Source organism: Mastigoproctus giganteus, chromosome 5 (assembly GCF_048544385.1).
Source record: "Mastigoproctus giganteus isolate SK-2022 chromosome 5, ASM4854438v1, whole genome shotgun sequence".
Taxonomy (NCBI): Eukaryota; Metazoa; Arthropoda; class Arachnida; order Uropygi; family Thelyphonidae; genus Mastigoproctus; species Mastigoproctus giganteus.
Genome location: NC_143579.1, coordinates 151,488,507 through 151,512,905, shown reverse-complemented (window position 1 = coordinate 151,512,905; position 24,399 = coordinate 151,488,507). Strand labels below are relative to the sequence as shown.

The 24,399-nt window shown below is 36.0% G+C and overlaps 1 protein-coding gene across 4 annotated transcripts in view; it reads left to right on the top strand.

Annotated features, from left to right (window-relative positions):
* Nucleotides 1-24,399, top strand: part of LOC150085768 (tRNA (uracil-5-)-methyltransferase homolog A) — a 488,197-nt gene that overhangs the window by 202,121 nt on the left and 261,677 nt on the right. For all 4 annotated transcript variants that reach the window (XM_090374238.1, XM_090374237.1, XM_090374236.1 and 1 more), the window contains exon 7: nt 12,816-13,035. In XM_090374238.1, the coding sequence (XP_090230364.1) occupies nt 12,816-13,035 (220 nt within the window). The remainder of the gene's footprint in view (nt 1-12,815; nt 13,036-24,399) is intronic.

Sequence of the window (24,399 nt, the reverse complement as noted above, 5' to 3'; positions counted from 1 at the left end):
TACCAACTAAGAAATATTGTTCAACACTCAGGCCTAAATGGCTGTCAGATGAATTAATGAGGCTTGTGGCAGAGAAGAAAATGCATGGAATGCATATAAATTATCAGGCAACACAGAAGCCTATGGCAGATATAAGCTAGTCTGTAATCAAGTCACAATGGAGGTTAGGAAGGCGAAAGCAGATTAAAAAAAATCTTTCGCAAGGTATGAAAAGAAAAACAGCAAATTGTTCTTTACTTATGTAAACTCTAGAAGGAAGGGGATGAATCACTTAACATAGATGGTTCGACTATTGATAATCCTGCCTAAGTTGCTGATAAACGGAATGAGTATTTCATATTAACATTCACACATCAGGAGTTATTCAAGGAGGGGAAATACAGAATTTTATCACTCTAACAGGGAGCTAAGTGATTTTGTAATAACTGAGAGCAAAGCAGAAGAGAAATTGTTGAAGTTAAACATAAAATAGGCACCTGGGGCAGATGGAATCTATCCAGTTATATTGAAGATGGCAGCAAGGGAAGTAAGCAAACTCTAGCCATAATTATGAGAGCATCCTTAGAGTCAGGGGAGGTCCCCATGAACTGGAGATGTGCAAATGTATTCCCAGTTCACAAAGGGGATGCAAAGAGTGGCAGCACCTGCATAGCCAGGTGGGCAGGAGCAGCAGAGTGTAGCACACGCTTCTTGATTAGACCAGGATTCGAGCTCGTGACAACCAAATAGAGGATATGGAAAGGTCAGGGAATGACCACCACATATCCCCAGAGCAATATGGCCTTAGTTGCTAATGCTCCTAAAAAAAAAAAACAAATAACAATAGCAAAGAGTGACACAAATAATTATAGACATTAGATTAACTTCTGTTCTGTGGAAAATAATGGAGTCACTGGTTAAAGAGGTGATACAGGATCACCTAGACAAGACTGTAGTAATAGTTCAAACACAGCTTGGGTTTGTTAAGGGGAAGTCTTGTCTGAACAATTTGATTGGATACTACATGAGGTCACAGGAACTGGATGTAAAAAATAATTATGATATCATATACAGTAATACCCCGAAGTTACGCGATAGGTGGGTCCGACGAAAATCGCGTAAGTCGAATTCGCGTAAGTCGGGGTACAACTTTGCATATAAATACATATAAATTTTGCTTAATTGGGACCAAGGACTAACAAAAACACTAGTTTAGAAGAAAAATATTAATAAAATTGCAGTTCTTTATACATATTAATACAAAATATGTATTAAAAAAACAAATGACTTACGTTAAAAAGTTATTTCGATGTCGAATGCTTCATAAAATCTAACAAATTCGTCTGACGACACAGCGCGTTCTTTTTTTCACGCAGAATTTCTTCGTAGCAAGCTAATAATTTTTTTATTCCTTGCTTTGTAGCTATAACGCGTTCTTCGTTGGAGTCTATGTTTTCTAAAATTTTTAAGCCCTTTACAATTGAGCCCTTTTCAATTTTCAACCTGTCAAGTTTGCAATTGTCATGTGCTTTTCGCCGTTGCTTCATTTAGGCCTGTAGCACGTGCAATATCACATGGTCTTTCATTTCGCTCAAAGCGTTTCACAATTTCATATTTTTTTCTCTATCGACAGAGGCGGACTGGCAATAAGCCTTACCGGGGAAACCCCGGTGGGCCAGTGTGATTTTGGCCATAAACCATAGTATGAGGCCACTATAAATTTTCCCGGGTAAGAATTTTTGACCCAGTCCGCCTCTGTTTATCGATAATTGCTTTTCTTTTTCTCTCTGAATCTGCAGTGTCTTCACCAGGACGCTTCCTTTTCATTTTTAGGGAATAAAGCACAATTACAAAACGAGGAGGCACGCTTGATACGCATAAACAAAGCTGCGCGCATGTAGCAACTGAATAAACAACACCATAAAGGCAGAGATACACTATTAACACCTCACATTTCTAGGGGTTACTACCATAAAACAATAAAAATCCAGTTGCGTTTCTGCTAGTGGAATCTGTTATAAACTGCTAGTAAACTCGATCTAATTGCATTTGCGATTATACCGATAGCTGGAATTGTGTTGGTTTTTATGTTATTATGGTGAAAGTGTGTTTCCCCTTCACTGATATAAAAAACATAAAAGCAGCAAAGTTGAATTTTGTTCATCTTTCGCTCTCATTCTCCGCCGTCGCACCGTATATCGATAATATATGAAAAACGACCTTGAAGATAGTGGGCGGCAGCGTTGCCAAACAAAAAAATCAGGAACCGCGTAACTCCGAGTTCGCGTAAGTCGGGGTATTACTGTACTTGGATTTCAGGAAAACATTTGATAGTGTTGTGCATGGAAAACTGCTGTACAAATCGGAGTGGTATGGCATTAAGGGCTAGCTGCTGCAATGGATTAAGGGATGGTTGAGTGGGAGACGGCAGAGAGTGGTAATAAATGGACACTGTGCGGACTAATGTTATTAGTGGAGTCCCCCAGGATTCGGTGCTGGGGTCATTGTTGTTTTGTGTATTTATCAATGATTAACCCTTTGTATAAGGCAATGGTCGGACCACACCTTGAGTACCACGTCCGGGTCTGAAGGCCTCGTTTTAGGAAGGAAGTATAGTTGCTAGAAAGAGTACAGAGAAGGACAACAAGATTGGTGAGTGGAACAAACGGATTCTCTTACTAGGAGAGACTTAAATTCTGCAAGTTGCAACATCTGGAGATTAGGCACCTGCGAGGTGATCTGATTGAGGGGTATAAGGCCTTGAATGGTCAGAGCAGGCTCAATGCTGACCGGATACTTCAGCTTGCTCAGATTAAAAACCCGAGGTGGCATAGATTCAAATTGAAGAAAGACAGTTGTATAATAAATGTGCGGAAGTTTCTCTTTAACCAGTGGGTTGTTGATTGCTGGAACAGACTTCTATCTGTTGTTGTTGTGGAAGTTGATAGCTTAAATAAATTTAAGGCTGAACTAGACAAACATTTGGAATGAGTGGATGGGTGAAATGGGAAGGGTTTTTTTTTTTTTTTTTTGGCTGATTCTGTATAAGCTTGCTTTCTTGCATTATATGCCTCTACTAATGCTAATACAGGCAAATCTCAGTTTACAAATGAGTTCCGTTCCAAGATGTTTCTTATGTGTATCTTGCATTCCTGAGCTTTTACTATACGTATCTTATACATTAGCAGTAATTTTAAAGCATTACAACCTTGTACTAAATATCGAATGGTCTATGCCTCGCGTTCCCAACCCGTGGGTTGTGACCCCAATGGGATTGAAAAAGGTTTTCTGGGTGGTCGCTGCAGTTATTTTTAGTTGCAATTATTTTTATAGAAAATTTTACCACGAAGGTTTTCAACACTTATATTTCAATATGGCATATGGCTACACTGCAATATTCTACTAGTGGTTATAACATTGATTTTGATAAATGAAAGGAAGTGACTTAAGGTCCACTGCAACGGATACTTAAAAAAATATTAAAAAACCCGTTGTGTGTGTTCATAAAAACATATTAAACATTTTATATTATTTTAATTATTTGCTATGATGGGCCTTTAATATTTTTTCAAATTTCCGCTGCGGTGGACCTTGATTCACTCCCTAAAAATAAAATATAAAAATTCAGTATTATCATTAGAATAAAATTCCATGTTACAAATAGTAAACTGAAAAAAATATTCACTACGATGCAAAATTCAGTATCAAAATTCATTTTTAATTGGTGTCTCAATGTGTGAATAAAAGACTGTCTAATATGGACTATCAAATAAAGGTGAGTTATTCTCTTAACGCAGTTAAAGATCACCCTGTATGTTTTGCCGATGCCGCCATGTTTGCAATAATGTAATTCAATAATGTCTGCGATGGGCCATCTAATGCAAACTGGCGCGAACTTAGTTCACCAGTAGTCAACCACCTTTAGTTGGCACCATGATTTAAACCAGCCACTTGCTGTCGAGGGTGGGTTAGCTACTGCTTGCACTTTCTAAAATATAAAGAGCGTCAGTAGGTCATCAGTTCGTGCTAAATCCGTACCCATGGAGAAAAAACGTAAATATTCAGAAGACTATCTAAAATTTGGCTTTACCACCTTGATCAGCAATGGCATAGAGAAGCCACAATGCATTTTTCACAATGTCGTTCTCAGTGCTGACTATGAAACCTTCAAAACTGAAACGTCACTTAGAGTCAAAGCATTCAGAACATACTAAAAAGGATTTGGAGTTCTTTCAACACCATGAAACTGCTCTCAGATGTCAGAGACTTGATCCTACAGGAAGTTTTCAGCAACGGAGCACAGCAGAGGTGCAAGCATTATATGAAGTCGCACTGGAAATTGACAAACAAAAAAAACCTTACACGATTGGAGAAACTGTAATCAAATCCTGCATGTTTAAGATGGCGAAGTTAATTCTTGGGGAAGCCAGCGAGATAAAGATGCGACAAATATCTCTGTCTATTAACACTATTCGGAGGCGCATTTCAGATATGTCCGTAGATGTGAAAGATCAGGGTTTGAATGAAATCAAAGCTTCTCCATTGTTTTCTTTTCAAGTCGATGAATTAACCGATGTTTGTTCTCAGTTGCTTGTCTTCGTGAAATATATTCATTCAGATGACATCAAAGAAGAGTTCTGTTTTGTTTTGTAGTGCACTTGAAACTACTACAAAAGGTGAATATATTATGGAGAAGATAAATACCTTTATTGAAACTGGAGGACTACAGTGGAAAAACGTCTGTGGGGTTTTTAACAGATGGAGCACACCAGCTATGCTAGGGTCAAAGTCAGACTTTCAGACAAAAGCAAAAGTATTTGCCCCCCAAGCAAAGGGCATTCACTGCATGATTCATCGATATGCTCTTGCCAGTTAGACTCATCCAGCTCCTCTGCAAGAAGTACTTGATTCTCTGATCCAAATTGTGAATTACATCAAATCTGGAGCCCTCAACACCTGTCTGTTTAAAGAACTCCGTAAAAACATTAATTCTGATCACGAGGTTCTTCTTTTCTACACTGCTGTACGCTGGTTGTTGAAAGGAAATGTTGTTAATCGTGTCTTTGAGTTGAAAGATGAAATCAAGTTGTTCCTGGAAGTGCAAGGGAAACATGACCTTGTGGCTTACTTTAATGATGAAACTTGGAAGAAAAGAGTTGCTTACTTAGTAGACATTTTAGCCCAGCTAAATAAGCTGAACCTGAAACTTCAGTGAAAGGAAACACATCCAATTTTAACACAAGTATCCAAGCTGCAAAACTGGCATCGGAAAGTAAATCTTGGAAACATTGCCATGTTTGATAAATTCTGCAGTGTGGTAGAGGAATCTGTAAGAGGAGATTACTGGGCACCTTGAATCCCTTGAAAAGGAATTTCAGCGGTACTTTCTGAACATATAGAAGAAGACGTTGCACTGGTACGAAACCCGTTCTCTGTTTCCCTGAATGTAGCCAACATTCCCTGTGAAGTACAAGATGAATTCTTGGATCTGCGGAACGATTCCTCGACATGCAATTTGTTTTATGAAAAATTGCTGACTCAGTTCTGGTGTGCTATGTATCAGTCATATCCAAATGTCATCATGCTTGCCTTTCGAGTTTTACTTTCATTTGCCTCTACGTATCTCTGCAAGAGTGGATTTTCAACGCTTCTTCATATCAAAACAAAGGCAAGAAACATATTGAACGTTGAGGTTGGCTTTAACAAACACTCAGCCGTGAATTTTGAAGCTGGTAGCCCAGATGCAAGTACAACCATGGCATTAAATATTAGGTTAGAATTATATTCTGAAAAATCAATTTTTAATGTGTTTTCTTTACCCTCTTAAAAATGTCTTTTTATGCAAATGTGGCAGGCGTCGCAGGTTACTTGGCTATTATAAAAGGGGGTCACGACTCGAAAAAGGTTGGGAAACACTGGTCTATACAATACGTTTTATTATAATGTATGTGTCCTTTATGGTTTATTGTATACGATATATAACCTAAAATAAGAAAAGAATAAAAAAACAAGGTATTGTACTTTTTAATTTTAATTAAAAACTAGAGTTACAAAATATAAATAAATAAAACGAGTACAATACTAATGTAATATTTGTACTGTACGTATGTGTTCAACTTTTACTTGTCAATATCTTCATTAGAGTTCAACATTCTACATGGCGTGGCATGTAAACGAACAGTTTTTTTTACTACCTAGATTAGTTTTATTAACCAAGAACAGTTCAGTATAATTATCATATAATAATTTTCTGAAAATTATTGTAATAAATACATTTTTTAAAAGTTTATTTATATAAATCTTACAATTATGTTCACTATACTTTTTGGCATTTTGTTTTATAAGTAACTCTAACTATTGGCGACTTTAAGAAATTTTGAATGAATTGTAACATTCGTTATAGCGAATGTTCGTAAATCGAATGTTTGAAAACTGAGAGTTGCCTGTATATTAAAGTTTATTATTACAATCATGCACAACTTAAATTGAAACTGAACTAACAATGAATGATCTATACCAGGGGTTCCCAAACGTTTTGGTCAGATACCCCCTAAGTAAAAATTCAGTAAATAAAAAAGATCCCCCCCAAGAGCAATAAGCTTCATGTTAATATATTTTATAAACAATTTTTTTAGAAAATGTATCCAATTATGATTTGCAATGCATATTAAAAAAAATTTAATGAATCAGCCATTTTCAATCCACTGCAGGATGAAGGCCTCTCCAGCAACTTTCCAGTTCCTTCTGTTTTGAGCACTGGCCATCCATTTACTACCCACAAACTCATGAATTTCATCTCTCCATCTCCGCCTTTGTCTTCCAGGGTTTTCTTCTAGCTCCTCTTGGATACCATTCTGTTATTTTCTTAGTCCATCTGTCATCATGTCTTCGAGGTATGTGTCCTGCCCAAGACCATTTTAGTTCTTTAGTTTTGATAAGAATGTCCTTTACTTGAGTTTGCTGCCTAATCCATGTGTTTCTCTTCTTATCTAACAGTCTGATTCCCAATATAATTTGTTCCATTCTTTGCTGTGTAGTTCCCGGCTTCTCTTACATTCTTTTTGTTGAGTGCCCTAGTTTCACTTCCATAAGTCATGGTGGGGAGTATACTTTGGTTCATTATTTTACGTTTCAGACAAACTGGGATATTGCTCTTCAGTATGTGACTATATTTCCTGAATGCTATCCATCCAAAATTTATTCTTCTCTTGACTTCCAGCCATTTATCATTATTACAGCTAATAACTGGTCCCAGATAAGTATATGACTCCACCTTTTCAATTACTGCTCCTTCAATCATTATTTCCCTTTCTGTGGCATACTTGTTCATCATTACTTTTGTTTTAGCCATATTCATCTTTAGTCCAAAATCCTTAATAACTGTGCATAACTGATTAAGATTTGCCTCTAATTCTTTGGGATCGTGGCTTATGACCACAATGTCATCTGCAAATCATAAATGGTTTAGGTACTCTCCATTCACATTGACTCCTTTCTGCGACCAGAAAGGATTTGAATGGTCTAGTCTTCTGAAAGCTTCCTTAAGGGCAGCAGTAAACAGCTTTGGAGATATTGTGTCTCCTTGTCGAACTCCTTTCTCGATTTTAAATTTTTTACTGTCTTTGTCCAGTCTAATAAAGGAAGTAGCATTCTCATATATTTTCTTCAAAATCATAATATATGGGGTATCTATGCTTTGTCTTTCTAGTGCCCGAAACATTGCCTTATGCTGTATGGAGTCAAATGCCTCTTCATAATCCACAAATGCCAGGCATAACGGTGTTTTATATTCATTTGCTTTCTCCATTATCTGTGATATTACGTGAAGGTGATCCACACTAACACTTACCACATATCTAATGTGAAGGATGTGGTTGATGTGCTTTTAGAAGAGAGGAAATATTGGGTTCGTAATTTGTTAGTTTTCATATTAGAACTCCATTATTTTCGAGATCTAGTTGATTTCTCTGCTTAGTTAAAATGCTGTTAGTATGGCTAAATCTACCCTGTATGAACTTGGAATGGTCAATAATAAAGGCTGACAGTTTTATACAGTTTGGGATAGTTTTCAGTAATATTTTTACTTATCGAAAATCTCCTGAAACTTTCTTGACTGCAGTGATTTAGCTTCTAGATCCATCTTCATTTGAATAATTTCCTCTTGCAAATCCAGATCCAAATCGTCTCTATCACCTTCTGCATGAAATGGAGACATAATCCATTCTGGAACTTTCATATCTTCAAGATCCTTGAATCTCTTTTTAAAATCCTCTTTTAAGCATTCAAGGTGAGCTATATAGATAAATATATCAGCATCTGAAAAATTTCCTTCGGGTTCTTGTTCTAAAGATGACATATTTGGAAAGTAGTAAGTGTTAGTAACAGAAATACGAAAAATAAAGAAAGATGGCTTTTCTTTCTTGCTCCGTACAGGTACTTTTGTAACAGGAGCTGTTATTAAATAAATAAATTTCTTAAGGATAGGAACTTAAAAGAACTACAGGTCGACTGTCATTAATCCGGCAGTGTTGGGACCTGTGGGGTGGCGAATCAGTGAGTTTGCCGGATCATCAGTGGTTATTTTAGCACATACAGTTTATCCAACAGCTAACCACCTCATCCTACCTTTAACACCTTGACTGCCAAGCTAGTTTTTGTATCACTGCCACCTTGTTTTTAAGGTGGTGGTGGTTGTATAGGTTTTATGGGCAGGACTAAATTGTGGACTTTTTAAGCTCTCAATTTGTGGTCTTAAGAATTAATCACTTTAACTCTTAAAATCTAAAGGGATTAATTCTTAATCCTTTAAGCTCTTAATTCCTGCTTTCTACAGCTCTATTGCCTAGAGGTCAGAGGTGCGAACAGTGCTTACCAAGGTGTCTCGAAATCACTTCATTATATGGAAATTTTCTTATTTATACAGAAACTATTTTCAATTTAATAACCAAGGGGAAATCAGGAAAATTTGCATATGGAAGTTTGTTTAAGAGGTCCAACTGTGTGTGCGTGTGTGTGTGTGCGTGCGTGCGTGCATGTGCAGTATTTTTATAATATTATGGCGAAGATTATAGTAAGATAATCATGTTAAGATTTATAGAAAATAATAGATCTATAGAAAATGTTGTTGTTGTTATTTAGTTTTTAGGAGCATTAGCAACTAAGGCCATATTGCTCCCGGGATATTCGGTGGTCATTCCCTGACCTTTCTGCATCCTCCGTATTTAGTGGTCACAGGCTTGAACCCCGGTCTAATCAAGAAGTGTGTGCTACCCACTGCTGCTCCTGTCCACCTGGCTACAGAGGCACCTGTAACTTGGCTACAGACCAGCTTATATCTATCATAATGTTGTGTCACATTAATTTATGTGTATCCCATGCGTTTTTCTTCTCTGCCATGTGTCTCATTAGTTCATCTGACATCCATTTAGGCCTAAACCTTGAACAATATTTCCTAGTTGGTATGCAAAGCCTAGTACAGTAAACCCTCCCTATTCGCGGTATCTGTATTCGCGGTTTCGCGTATTCGCGATTGCTGATTTAATATAAAATGAAACCTAAAAAAATGTGAATTTTAAAGCGTCGTGAATATTATCTGCCATAAAAAACATGGGCGTGGCTAAAATGATCTTTCCCGGTCAAAACAGCGCTCAGAATTTTCAGCCATAGAAAATGCATAGGATAATATAATGTACAACAGTTAGTATACAAATGAATAATATACAAAACTTATCGTTGGTTACTCAGACACTTTGTCTGCGGTCAACCACCCAAATTTGAAAGTAAAACAGCAATAAATGGGTTCTCTGTTTCTATGATGATCATTATGCGCCTCAAAATTAATTTTGAGGTTCAAAACCAAAAATATAATTTTGCGTAATATAACATGTAATAAATTTAGAGGTTACATAAATAATTTGAATCTAAACCATAATACAATAAGAAAGATTTTTTAATAATGCTGTAAAGCACTCATTGATCATCATTGAACCGACAGAGAATGAACGATGTAAGTTTTTAGAAATTAAAGTAGGAATAAAGCATAAGTCATATTTACTGTGCTCAAGCCGACGAACCATGTGTAGCACAAACTGAAGTCAAAAAAGAAAGGGTATTGTGTGTAACATATGGCCCCCTAGTGAGAATTACCATGTGGTGACCCCTATGTTGGGCACAGTAAAATGTGTGTAGAAACGGCTATAAATAGCCAATTAGTTACTATTAAGTTAATGCAAAAAGAAACATGCTGACAGCGAGGTGGGATGAATGGCTAATGGAGTAGGAGTAATAGGACTTGAACTCCACAAAAAGCGAAATCCTCAGATTGCCCTAATAACTTGGAGAATAAAAACGAAGAGTAAAGGATAGCTTAAAGTCTGATGCAAGGTGTGGCTCTGGTAAGTCCGGGATTGCAAGCTCATTCCAATACCAAATAACACCTAATTATATTTTTGTTTATTAAACCTCAAAGCTGATTTTGCTTTGGTGCATATTGATTATCACAGAAACATAGATCCCATCTACCCAAGGTGCCTTTCTTATGTTTAACTTCAACAATTTGTCCTCCACTTTGCTCTCAGTTATTAAAAAATCATTTAACTCCTTGTTAGAGTTTGATAAATATCTGGCCCTCTCCTCCTTGAATAACTCCTCATGTGTGAATGTAGATCCAAAGTACTGATTTAGCATAAGTAGAAGCATATGATGCAAGAAAGCAAGCTTATGCAGCACCAGCAAAAAAAAAAAAAAAAAAAAAAACCCTCCCATTCCAGCCCTTCATTCATTCCAATTGCCTGTCTAGCTCAGCTTTAAATAATTTAGTTTATCAACTTGCACAACAAAAGATGGAAGTCTGTTCCACCAATCAACTACCTGCTGGCTAAAGGCAAATTTCCGCACATCTGTTCTACAACTGTCTTTCCTCAATTTGGGTCTGTGCCCCCTCAAGTTCTTAATCTGAGCAAGAAGAAGAATCCCATCAGCATTCAGCTTGCTCAACCCATTCAAGGTCTTATACACTTCAATCAGATCACCTTGCAGGTGCGTACTCTTCAGGCATTGCAATTTGGAGAACTTAAGCCTTTCTTGGTAAGAGTACCCCATTTGTTCCCCTCACCAATCTTTTTTCCCTTCTTTGTACTCTTTCTAGAAACTCTACATCCTTCCTAAAATGAGGCCTCCAGACTTGTCACAGTATTCTAGGTGTGGGCTGACCATTGCTTTGTGTAACAGGATAATCACCTCCCTGTCCCTGCTAGCAAAATTCCTAAATATCATTGACAAGACTCCATGACCTGCCCTGGCAGCCTGTCTGCAGTGGTCAGCAAACTTCATATTTGATTGCACAATTACCCCCAGGTCTTTTTCACTCTCCACTTCTCCGAGTGTAGTACCACACTGTTGGTACGTTTCACTTTGGTTATTGCCATCCATATGCAGTACTTTGCATTTGTCAATATGAAACTTCAGTTGCCACTTCTTAGCCCATGTGCCCAACTTATCTAGATCCAGTTGTAGTAGCATAGTGTCTTTACTGTCATCAACACTGCCAACCTCGTATCATCTACAAACTTGGACATTAATCATGATATACCTTCATCAATATCTTTGATCAATACACAAAACAACAATGAGCACAGCACCGATCGCTGGGGAACTTCACTAATAACATTTATCCACAAAGAGCAGTGTCCATTGATTACCACGCTGTCATCTCCCACTCAACCATCCCTTTATCCATTGTAGCTACTTGCCCTTAATGCCATATCTCTCCAATTTGTACAGCAGTCTTCCATGTCCAACAGTATCAAAAGCTTTCCTGAAATCCAAGTATATGATATCAAAATTAATTTTGGCATTCAGTTCCTTTGTGACCACATCATAGTATCCAATCAAATTGGTCAGACAAGACCTCCCTTTAACAAACCCATGCTGTGTCTTAACTATTACTGCAGTCTTGTCTAGATCCTACAATGCTTCATTTAGCCCATCTAAATGAAGTTCCTTTTGTCAGATAATGGCCCTCCTCAGTGTAATCATTGTAACCAAGCACATACTTCTCGAATGTACTCTATATAATAATGCTCGACTAGTGTCATTCAGTTCTTTGTCAAATTTAAAGGAACCTTTGTCACTTAGCCATATCATAGGTGAAAATTCAAATCTTCAACAATTTTTTGAAGATTTGATTTTTTTTTTAATTCTTCTCCTTCCTAAAACGAATAGGATTGTATAGCTGTTTTTAACTGCTTCTAAATCAACAAAAGCAGGCAGTATGCACCACTTCCATAAGTGCAATATGGCCAAGTAGCCATTGTACTTAAAACCCCATCATCAACAACTGTAATGCTTCTTTAACCAGTGATTCCATTATTTTCCCCCCGGAAGTTAAACCTACAGGTATATAGTTACTTGTGTCACCTTTGAACCCCCCCTTTGTGAATTGGCGATACATTTGCACACCTCCAGTCCATGGGGACTGGAGGTGTGCTCTCATAATTATGCGAGCACACCTCCAGCCATAATTATGAGGACGCTCTCATAATTATGGCTAAGGGTTTGCTTACTTCCTTTGCTGCCTCCTTTAATATAACTGGATAGATCCCGTCCACCCCAGGTGCCTTTTTTATGTTTAACTTCAACAATTTCTCCTCCAGCAGCTATGTGTATTTATTACTAGTTCAGCAGCTATGTGTATTTATTATGTATATTATGTCTTTATTATGTATATATCAGTCATTTATGTGTTTTATGTAGGAAAAATGAATGTATTACTAGTTCAGCAGCTATGTGTATTTATTATGTATTATGTATATATCAGTCATTTGTGTTTTATATAGGAAAATGAATGGTTTCAAGTGCTGCCCTCTGTTACCAATTAGAGCATCGCCTGTGATAACTGCCTATAGGAATAAGTGTGAATTTACAGTTGGCAGACATTTGGATACGGGAGATAGAACTGTTGGCTTTCGTCTCAGTCGGTATAAAGAAGGATCAATGAGTGTAGCAGAAGTAGATAATTGCATAAATATACCTGAAGCCATGATAAAAGCTGTAAAGGTTAGGTAGAATGGAACAGATTTTCATTCATTCCTTTTTGAGTAGAATTTTAACTATATATATATTTGTATGTACAGAGTGATTCAGGAGGAATAGTAAATATTTTGAGAGGTTATAGTATCAATTATTCTGACATATAAAAGTTCATATATGTCCAATATGAACTTTTTCAATAGAAAAAGTTCATATTGGACATATAAACATGTTTATATGTTCAATTCTCAATGGATACGGAAATACAAATGTTTGAAACTGCCACTCACAGAAATTATGAGAGGTATTAAAGAACGATGACTTATTGTTTGTATTTATTGACTTTTTGAATGATACAAAACACAAATAATTTACTTTTTTTTTTTTTTTTTTGTGTATGACACAACTTGGAAATTTCATATTTTAAAAAAACCTGTATAGTCTTGTTCTCAGAGGTCACCTCCAAATTTTCATTAAATACTCTTTATTCCATAAGTCATTCCAAGTTTGTGTAGGATTCATCCACTCTCATTCTTTTTCCAAGAGTAGGGAGTGTCCCAATGGTCAGTTTTCAGTGTTATGCTCTTTTTCATCATAATGAATTTTATTACCAAACAATTTCTGCAAAATGTAAACAGCACCCACTATTTTGATGACTTTGGCATATTTTGTGTCATCCAACATGAGGGTCATTGAAAGACAACTGCAGCGGCTCATTGATTGCATTCTATCCTGACCATTAACTAATGGTTTAAGGTTCTCATCGCAACAGACTGCTTACATTTTTGAGATAAGCATAATCTTCATTCTGAATTGGAACTTGGGGGGGGGGAATGTTGTAGTAGCAAAGTCTCTCTTCTATCTCATGGGATGCAAACCTTACCTTAAATATTGTGCAATTGAGTGATATCAATTAGATTTTGGATTGCACGTACTATCTGCCATAAACAGTGGACTCTGATTACTCGTTCCAATCCACCATAAGGCAATCTGTATTGCTGTTGGAGCATTTTGAAAGTCTCCTCTCCAGAGTCCTGTCTTGTACATGGAAGCAAATGAGATACACTACTCATCCAGCCCTATTTCAGGTTCAGATGATACATTCTCTCTATGATGGGAATTTGATATTTGCTTTTACAGGATCTCTAGCCACATTGCAGTTAGGGGAAATGATTTGACTGATATTGCAATAAGATCAGCTATTCCCTTGATTAATCTTCAACATTAAGTCCCATATAGAGACTACAGATGAATAATATTAGTCCCGTCTGCAGTCTGTAATAATAATATTATTACAGACTGCAGGAATGAATCTTTTAAGAATGAAAGATTCCTTTAAATTGTTATGTCATGTCTTTCTGATACTATAACGTACGCCAATAAAAGAAATACAGTAAACCGTCATTAAACCGGACTAATAGGGGCTGAGAGGTGTCCGTTTTAATGAAAGTCCAGATTATATGAAATACGCTTTGTAATGTGGGTAAAGCTTATTTAAACAACATAATGTACCTGGATAACAGTAAGAACAGGTTTATTTTACTGTAAAAACATGTTTATTTTACATTAAAAATATGTATGTACATAGTCAAAAATATGTAGTAGGTGGTAGATGACTTTCATCAACCGGTGAAATACCACCACTTTGCTTATTGGAGGCTTGAAGTGGTGAAACCCATGTTTAGTCTCTAGAGCAAAGTTTCTGGCATCCCCCCTCCCCCATACTTCTCTTTCAACCCATGCACGGTACTAAGTACTATAGGCTTTGATACCTTTCGTGTTTGGGGGTTTCATAAAAAAAAAAAAAAAAAAAAGTAAATATATATATGTACATACTGTATTCACATTAAAAATACAGAATTTCCGTAATCACTTAGAACAAGATTGCACTGGTTCATCTTCACTTACATGACTTGCCACATTCACTGGTTTGAAAAAATTACTTTTTTTTATGATGTTTGCAGTTTATTTCCTTTACTACCAATTCACGTTGGTGTCTTAAGTGTTCATAATAGGCAGATATATTTTAATTTGTTGATTGTTCAATGTACTGAATTACGAAATTCAAATGGTCTTTCACTTTGCTTACCTTAATTTTTGTCTGAGAGTTGTTGCTTACTTTATCTTCCTCATCTGAACTTTCTGCTGCTACCATTACACTATCTGCAATCTCCTCCTCGGTCATGATGTGGTATCCAGGATCACCTTTATCTTCTTCCATCCATGACTCTATCTCCTCTAAGGACAGCTCTTTCCCCTCCTCATTGTAGAGTCTCATGAAAGTCTTCTGTCTCACAGTCATCTGTTTCTGGATTTGCCTCTTCATCTAAGAGAAGTTTTTTTCTATGAATTCACCAAAGTTTTTGAATTGATTTCTTTTGCAGCATCAGCAAAGTTGTAAATCATAGATCTTATGCTGTACAACTTTAAATTTTTCAATGTCTGTTGACCTCTTCTGTCTTCTTCACCAACTAGTGGCTCCTCAACTTCTAGGACTTCACTTAAAAACTTCTTTGTGTAGAGCCGCTTTGTTGTGTAGATCATCTCTTGGTCCACAGGCTGGAAAACAAATGTCGTGTTTGGTGGCAGGAACATGCACTTAATCTTCTTATCTTGACTGGCGAGTTTGTCAACATCAGGGTTGGTTGTTGCGTTATCTAGCAAAACCAAGGCCTTTACTTCGTCTTCTGGAATTTTCAAATTTTTGATTTGATGTCTTCTGATTTCTGGCACAGTTTTCTTGTGGAACCAATCCATTGTTATTTCCATGGTAAACCATGCATTGCGGGAATTGTAGTAGTGTACCGGTAGATCGTCCATTACTACAATGTTTTTTAGGGCACGTGTTTTTTTTGCTTTTCTCAATGATGACAGTTTTTTACATATGGCTTCTGTCGGCATTTGCACACAGCAATGCTGAAACACGTTCCTTGCTTATTTTTCTTCCGGGCGTGGTTTTCTCAGTCTTTGACGCTTGTGTGTTTTCAGGCAGAGCTCTCCAAAACAGTCCCGTCTCATCAAAGTTACCTGGTTCAATTGATAACCCTCCTGTTGAATAAAATCATTCAGTTGTTTCCTGAAAGGCTCAACAGCTTCAAAATCAGCACTAAGAATTTCCCTACACATTTTCTTGTTTGAAATGTTATGCTCTTCTAAATCTAAAAAGCCAACTTGAGCTCGCTTTCAATTGTTCAATTCCTAACTGTTTAGCCAGTCTCTCCACCACTGCTTGAATTTCTATTCCTTGCACAGCCAAACCAGACGAACTAAGTTGGGAAAACCATTTGTACACAAATGGTTTTCCCAACTTTTACATCTAGTGCTTTATCAGTAGGCATCCGCATTCGTTTAGCTTTACTTTGTTCTTTCTCCATGTTAAACTTGAGAACAAAATTACGAATTTCACTTTTTTTTTTTTTAATGTCCGACACGGTTTGTTTTCCGATGCCATACTCAAGACAGTTGCTGGACACTGAAGCTCCTTTTTCCAAGTTTTTCTATCATTGATAGTTTATCATGAAGAGAAAGTGTTTTATGCTTACGTGTCTGTCCTACACTAATCTTACTTAAAGACATTGTTTAACTGCACAGCACAAACAAAAGATAAAGCATGTAACTGTGGAGCAAAAGACAAACAACTGTCTGAACCGCAGCCAAGAACCAGATTTTTTGCGCAGTGTGAGTCATCATGGCCCAGTGACCTCGGACACAATACATATGACCTTTTAGCCCAATTGTCGTTTGATTTTTAAATTTTAAATTTTAAAAAAATTTTTAAATTTAATTTTTTTAAATTTATATTAAACTTTTAAATTTTTTTTGAGCTGTCTGGATTAAGCGACGTACGGATTACCGGGGTCCGGATTAATGAGGGTTTACTGTAGTCTGTAAAATAAACAAAGAAATAAATGACAATCTAACCGATGAAACATTGTTTCACTAAGGTGGCAATTAAGTTTTTAACAGATAATTGCTGTGGCTTACACATTGTAGTTAACAATCTAATAACAGAAAATGAGAAATATTAAATAAGAGGAGTTGCAAAAAAATGGTAGACAACGCTATCTTAAAACATTTCCTCTCCATCTTCTTATGCTGATGCTGTTAAAGGTCAACCTGTTCTTGGCTTAACCCCTAATAGTCAACACAAACATTTCTCAAAATGTTAATGACTTTCCAATTAATAATGTTCTGCTGATGCTGTTAAAGGTCAACCTGTGCCTGGCTTTACCCCCAGTTTGCCCCTGAAGTTTCTCCTGTAGTTAACAGAAATATTTCTCAAAATGTTATTGACGTTCCAGTTAATAATGTTTCTTTTCAAGAGTAATATTAAACTTAATTTACTAATTCTGAAAGTGTCACTTTATAGCCACCAATGCAGATATTAGGAATGAGGTAGTAAATGTTATGAAAGCATATTTTAAAGAGAGAGAGAGAGAGAGAGAAAGAATTCATTAAAATTAATTAATAACAAAGGGGTTATAATAGAAACTGTTTCCAATGAAGAGATAAATAAGATTGCCTCTTCTATGCATCTTGCTGAAAAAAGTTATAAAATCGGAAGTCTTAGGCTTCACCCCAGTGTATTGCTATATGAAAATGATGAAACCTATCAAAAAGTGAAATAACTGCAGATTTATTCTTTAAGAGTTTGCAGCATTATGAAATAAGTTACAACAACAACTTTGTTAAGGAGTTAAATTTTAGATTCTCTATAAAAAAAAAAAAAAAAAGTTATTCCTTAGTTAATTGGGTTACTGGTTTAATTCCCAGACTTTTTAATTGAGTGTTGATTGCCTTTTTTGTGGGCCGGACCACTCACAAATGCAAGCCTTTCACTGTTGTTACACTTTTCTTTGCTTGTCATGCCTATGGATATACTACACAATCTTACACACAGGATGCTCCTTCCTGTAGGTGTTGTTCCCATATGGTTCATGGGTTTGCTGACTGCCCAAATGGGGAACAACTGCTACATTGTTCAACTTGCAAGCAGGAAAAAACATGACTTTTGTCATTCAGTTAGGGATATAAACTGTCCTGAATGCATTGGAAATATCAAAAACTGAACCATTTATATCTAAATAAACTTGATTCCAATTGTGTTTCTTGAAATTATCCATCTTCTTCTTCTGAATAATCACATTTAAAAGTATCATAAATTAATGAACAAAAGTCAAAACTATTTACTTTTGTCCATTAATTTGTGGTTGTCTTGTTGCAGATTAAATTAGACATATAACATACGAGAAAAACATTGACATAGTTTTTCTACAAGAATCATATTATTTGCATGGTACAGTTGTGAGTTATCCTTCCACTAGAGGGTCACTCAGTTTGCTCGTGATAGTTTATCATGAAGAGAATATGTGATCCTTAATGATAGTCTAGATATAACTTATTAGTGTTCACGTTAATAACAGCTTTGTGAACAAAGACATTAATATTAATGTCTGTGTTCAGTTTATTACTTTCATTCTAGCTACTGGTGGTTTGGCAGTGCCTATCTTTTCTCTGTTTATTGTTCTCCTACAGTATGGATTTAGAAAATCCATACTGTCTTCATCATTGTATTTGGCTCCTAATTCTTCAAAAATTCTCATTTGTGGTGATTTGAATGCAAAATCAGCATCCTAGTTTGGTCCGATTACAGATCCTAAGTTGTATTGTTGACTGATATATTCTTTGCATGTTATTAATCTGTTGTTAATCAGCCTGATATGATTAATAATGATTAATCTGTACCATCGACATAACTTTAGCCTCTTTTCCTAGGTTCCATTTATTAACTCCTGGACCGTCTGTACAAATTGGACTTTGTCTGATCACAGAACAGTTGTTTTTAAAATTTCACACCCTTTGGGTAATGTTGCAAATCTCCCTTGTTCACTTTCATGTTTTTCTTTTAAAAAGGTAAATTAGGATCATTTCTAAGACATTTAATCACTGATCTTTCTAATTTTGAGGAAATTTCTGAAATTTTATTATCTGCATGAATGTGCTAAATTTTCCCAAACAGTTTTGCTTAAGGCTGCCAAATTTCGTCAAAAAAGAAAATTAAGCATTACAAGGCAATTATACGGTATCATACATAGACAGTTGACTGAAGTGTGACATTCTGTTTTAAAAATTTGTCCTTATGGGTATTAAAAAAAAAGCATTTGTTGTAGGTCATCATAGGAAGGAATAGAGCAATTAAAATGTGTTTGTTACCAAAATAAATTGCAATATGTAAAATTAATTATTAAAAGTAGGGGCAAATACTTGGAAAAAACTTGGTATGTGAAACAGAAAAAAATGAAGATTCTTGAGGTGTTATTTACAAAATTGCTTGTAACAAGTTATACTCACAAATAATTTATAATTCTGAATTATTATTGTGGGTATCTATGGTTGAATATAATATTAACATCATTTTCTTGCCTGATGATTTCTGACTGATTTATCTGTAAATCAAATCACAAGAAACTTAAATGACACATGCTTTAACTTTACTCCTAAGCTTCTATTCCCTTTTCATCATGTTATAGCTAGAATAAAACCCAAAAAACATCCCAGAGCAGATCTAATGGAAAGAGAATTTATTGTGAAACTTCTTTGAAAATGTCCAAATTTTCCCTTAATTTGTTTAATCTTATTAAACAAATGTCAGTATCATTCTATTTTCCCGTCATTGTGAAATCAGTATTGCCTTAAGTATTTGAGTGAAAGTGCTGTCAAATGTCTAAGACTTTGAACTCCTCAACTTTTTTTAAAACTAGTTTAAAAACTACTTTTCAGAATGTTTTATATTGTACTTAACTGAAAAAGGCAAAAAATTTTCAGCTCAAATAATATGCATTATAAAATTGGACTGGAGATTAAAGCATAATACTTTTCAGATCCTTTACAAGGCCTTAATTTTACCAATAATTAAATAAGGCTCCAGCCATTCAATCTAAATTAGCCCTATATAAAGAAAATTTTTACTTGTCTTGCTTAGAGCTTGCATGACTGTTTTGACCTGAATGTTAGGTTATATTGGGCTGCCACTGGATCTTGTATTAGTTTTTCATGGTCTTATATATTACACCAGGAAAGGTTTAACCTTAAATCTTCCTATTCAGATAAATGCTTCCTCAACTCCAAAAACAATGTCTGCAAATCTTGACTCCTGGATGGCAAGGCCATTGGTATTCCTCAATGAAAGGGTTAGTTACTAGATGGTGTATACTTAATATTCATTTTGTAAATAAACATTAAAATCGCTTTCACCAAGTACATTGACCAGTTTTTTATTCTAACCAGCCATGGATTGTTTATTTCAAGATTAGCTTCATTTAATTTAGTTTCTGCAAACAAGTCTGCTGAAACTAAATAAAAGTAGCCTCACAGAATACTGGTCCCATGTTTTGTATCATTGCACTTATTATTTTCGTTCACAACTTTTCTCTGCCAATTGGGCTAGCCAGGTGGGTAAAGTTTCTGCCTGGCAACCAAAAGGTCACAGGTTCGAATCCTACCTCGGGCTTGGATCAGAGTAGTGCAAAAAAACTTTGGGAGGTGCATTATAGCCACAGCAGCCGATGCGCCAACAACTAACAAAAAAAAAAAAAACTTTTCTCCATAACTGGTACAAAAATCAACATGCACATGAAACATATTTTTACAAAATTCTCAGTTTTTTAAAGCTTTACAAAATTTTGCAAAATTAGTTTTGAAAAAAGAAAAGTTATGGTTAATTCAACTCTGTGTTTCTTCTGACTAATATTAGTAGAGTTATAATAATAGCTCTACTAATATTGGTTAGAAGTGAGAGGAACTGAATTTGTAAAACCTGTTAAACCATACTTGCATTTCTACTAGGTTTTAGATTTGTCTGCCCTTCTTATTAAGTGAAATCCTTTTTTAAAATGTATAACTCATTTGTGTTGTCTCGTCGTGATTTTGGATGCAGTGACACTTTCAAACTTACTGTTATTTCTGAAACTCTGCTTATGAAGATGAACTTTTAGCTCCTGGAACTTTACTCATTCATACTTTTGCAGCCTTATGTCGTACACTATAGACTTTTGGCTTATTCTAAACCTGTGTTGACGGACATTCTCAGTACTGTATATGTTATTCAGTATCATCTTGGTTGTAATATCTTTTGTTTCATAACCTCTGAGACTTACAACTGCTTCATATTTGTTTTAAATGTACCACTGTATACTATGTATATTAACTAACTTGTACTTTGCTCTCTCTCTCTCTCCCTCCCTCCCTCCCCCTCTCTCCCTCTCATACTAGTAGTATAGTACTATCTGCAGTGTCCATAGATGGGGCAGGTTTATGCCCCATCTCTGGACAGTTAATATTAGTAGAGGCCTGGCTGTCTATGCCAGGGATGGGCATTGAAAAACATTCCTGGTGATTGCTGCTTCTTGGTGACAAAAGAGGCTAAACAAGAAAAAAAACATACAATACACATAAACAACACATTATTCAAATATTAGCCTTTTTTACATCATCATCAGCCATTTTCAATCCACTGCAGGATGAAGGCCTCTCCAGCAACTTTCCAGTTCCTTCTGTTTTGAGCACTGGCTATCCATTTACTACTCAAAAACTCATGAATTTCATCTATCCATCTCCGCCTTTGTCTTCCAGGTTTTCTTCTAGCTCCTCTTGGGTACCATTCTTTTATTTTCTTAGTCCATCTGTCATCATGTCTTCGAGCTATGTGTCCTGCCCAAGACCATTTTAGTTCTTTAGTTTTGATAAGAATGTCCTTTACCTGAGTTTGCTGCCTAATCCATGTGTTTCTCTTCTTATCTAACAGTCTGATTCCCAATATAATTCGTTCCATTCTTCGCTGTGTAGTTCTTAGCTTCTCTTCCATTCTTTTGGTGAGTGCCCAAGTTTCACTTCCATAAGTCATGGTGGGGAGTATACATTGGTTCATTATTTTACGTTTCAGACAAACTGGGATATTGCTCTTCAGTACGTGACTATATTTCCTGAATGCTATCCATCCAAAATTTATTCTTCTCTTGACTTCCAGCCATTTATCATTATTACAGCTAATAACTTGTCCCAGATAAGTATATGACTCCACCTTTTCAATTACTGCTCCTTCAATCATTATTTCCCTTTCCGTGGCATACTTGTTCATCATTACTTTTGTTTTAGCCATATTCATCTTTAGTCCAAAATCCTTACTAACTGTGCATAACTGATTAAGATTTTCCTCTAATTCTTTGGGATCGTGGCTTATGACCACAATGTCATCTGCAAATCATAAATGGTTTAGGTACTCTCCGTTCACATTGACTCCTTTCTGCGACCAGTCTAATCTTCTGAAAGCTTCCTCAAGGGCAGCAGTAAACAGCTTCGGAGATATTGTGTCTCCTTGTCGAACTCCTTTCTCGATTTTAAATTTGCTACTGTCTTTGTCTAGTCTAATAAAGGATGTAGCACTCTCATATATTTTCTTCAAAATCATAAGATATGGAGTATCTATGCCTTGTCTTTCCATTGCCCGAAACATTGCCTTATGCTGTATGGAGTCAAATGCCTCTTCATAATCCACAAATGCTAGGCATAATGGTGTTTTATATTCATTTGCTTTCTCCATTAGCTGTGATATTACGTGAAGGTGATCCATAGTTGAGAATCCTGTCCTAAAGCCAGCTTGCTCTTTCGGTTGATTCTCATCAAGTATTATTTCTAATCTGTTAGTAATGATCCTTGTGAACAACTTGTAGATATGGGATAACAAGCTAATTGGTCTATAATTTCCAATTTCTGATTTATCTCCTTTCTTATGCAGCAAAACCATGATTGCATTATTCCACTGCTTAGGCATCACACCTTTTCGAATGCACTTTGTGAAGAGCCTTGCCAGTTTTTGTGTTATGTCTCTTCCTCCCAATTTTAACAACTCTACAGTAACTTCATCTTCCCCCGGGGCTTTCCGATTCTTCATTTTCTTCAATGCATGTTCTACCTCATTAGGAAGAATATCGGGTATGTCGTATGTGTTGCTACTTTGCAATCCATGTTCCCTACTGCTGGTATCATTCCCTCGCTCCTTGTATAATTCTCTATAGTAGTCTTCTGCTATTTGAATTATGCCTTCTCTGCTGTTTATAAGTACACCATCGCTATTCTTCAGTTTCAGTATCATTTGTCTTTGTGTATTACTGCTCATGGCTGCTGATTTAAATCCTTTGTTTTCCCTTAATGCTTGTTCTACTTTTCTTGTGTTAAATCTTCTTATGTTCTCTCTGAGTCTCTTTCTAATGGCTTTGCATAACTCAGTATACTCAATTTTCTCCCTGTCAATGTTTTTCTTGCTCTTCATTTGTCGTCTTTGGTTCATCATGACAAGTGTTTCTTGACTAATTTTTTCTTCTTTGGATTTCTGTTTCCCTATAGGTTTCTTGGGCTTTATCACTTTCAGAAAGTTGTAATATTCCTCGTCGATATCTTGGTCCTGAGCAGTCTGCAGAAGCTCAAACTTGTTCTTAAGTTCCAGTACATACTGCTTTTTCTCCTCCTCTGTTATCTCAAAGACCTTTGTATTATTTACTCGAGTCAGTTTTTTCCTTTCCTTTCCTCTATCTATATCAAGTGTACATCTTACCATTCTGTAATCACTTCCAACATTTACCTTATTCAGGACGGTAACATCATTCACAATATATCTTCTGTTAGTGAGGATGAAGTCGATTTTCATTAGTTGTTAATCCATTTGGACTCTTCCATGTCCACTTTCTGTTCACCCTTTTCTTGAAAAAAGTTCATTACTGACAGTCCTTGAGATTCTGCAAATTCCACAAGTCTTTCACCTCTTTTATTTCTTTCACCAATTCCAAAATTTCCTATAGTTCCTCTTTCTGCGCTGTTTTGCCTTTTTCCAACCTTAGCATTGAAGTCCCCCATAATAATAGTGTAGTGGGTTTTCTGCTCATCTAGAAGACTCTCAATTTCAGTGTACATTTCTTCAACCTCTTCATCATCATGGCTCGATGTTGGTGCATAAATCATTATAATCTTTAGCTTGTACCTCTTAGAAATCTTGAATATTAGTCTTGACACCCTTGGTGATGTACTTTTGAATTCCAAAATGTTGTTTTTAAAATCTTTATGGACCAGAAACCCAACTCCACCTTCACTCCTTTCACTGTTTCCATTGGTGTACAGCAGATTTCCACTTGATAAACTTGATTTACATAGTCTGTATCAAAAATATGAACCATGCCAGTGTTAAACTAATGTTACCATGGCAGAGTTAAACTGATGTCACCTGCTGCTACTGTACATTAGAAACACATATGTACATACATATACAGACTATAGGCAAATAATACACACATGCCCCATCTCTGTATACTCTCTTGGCAAGATTTATGGAATGGGAAGACT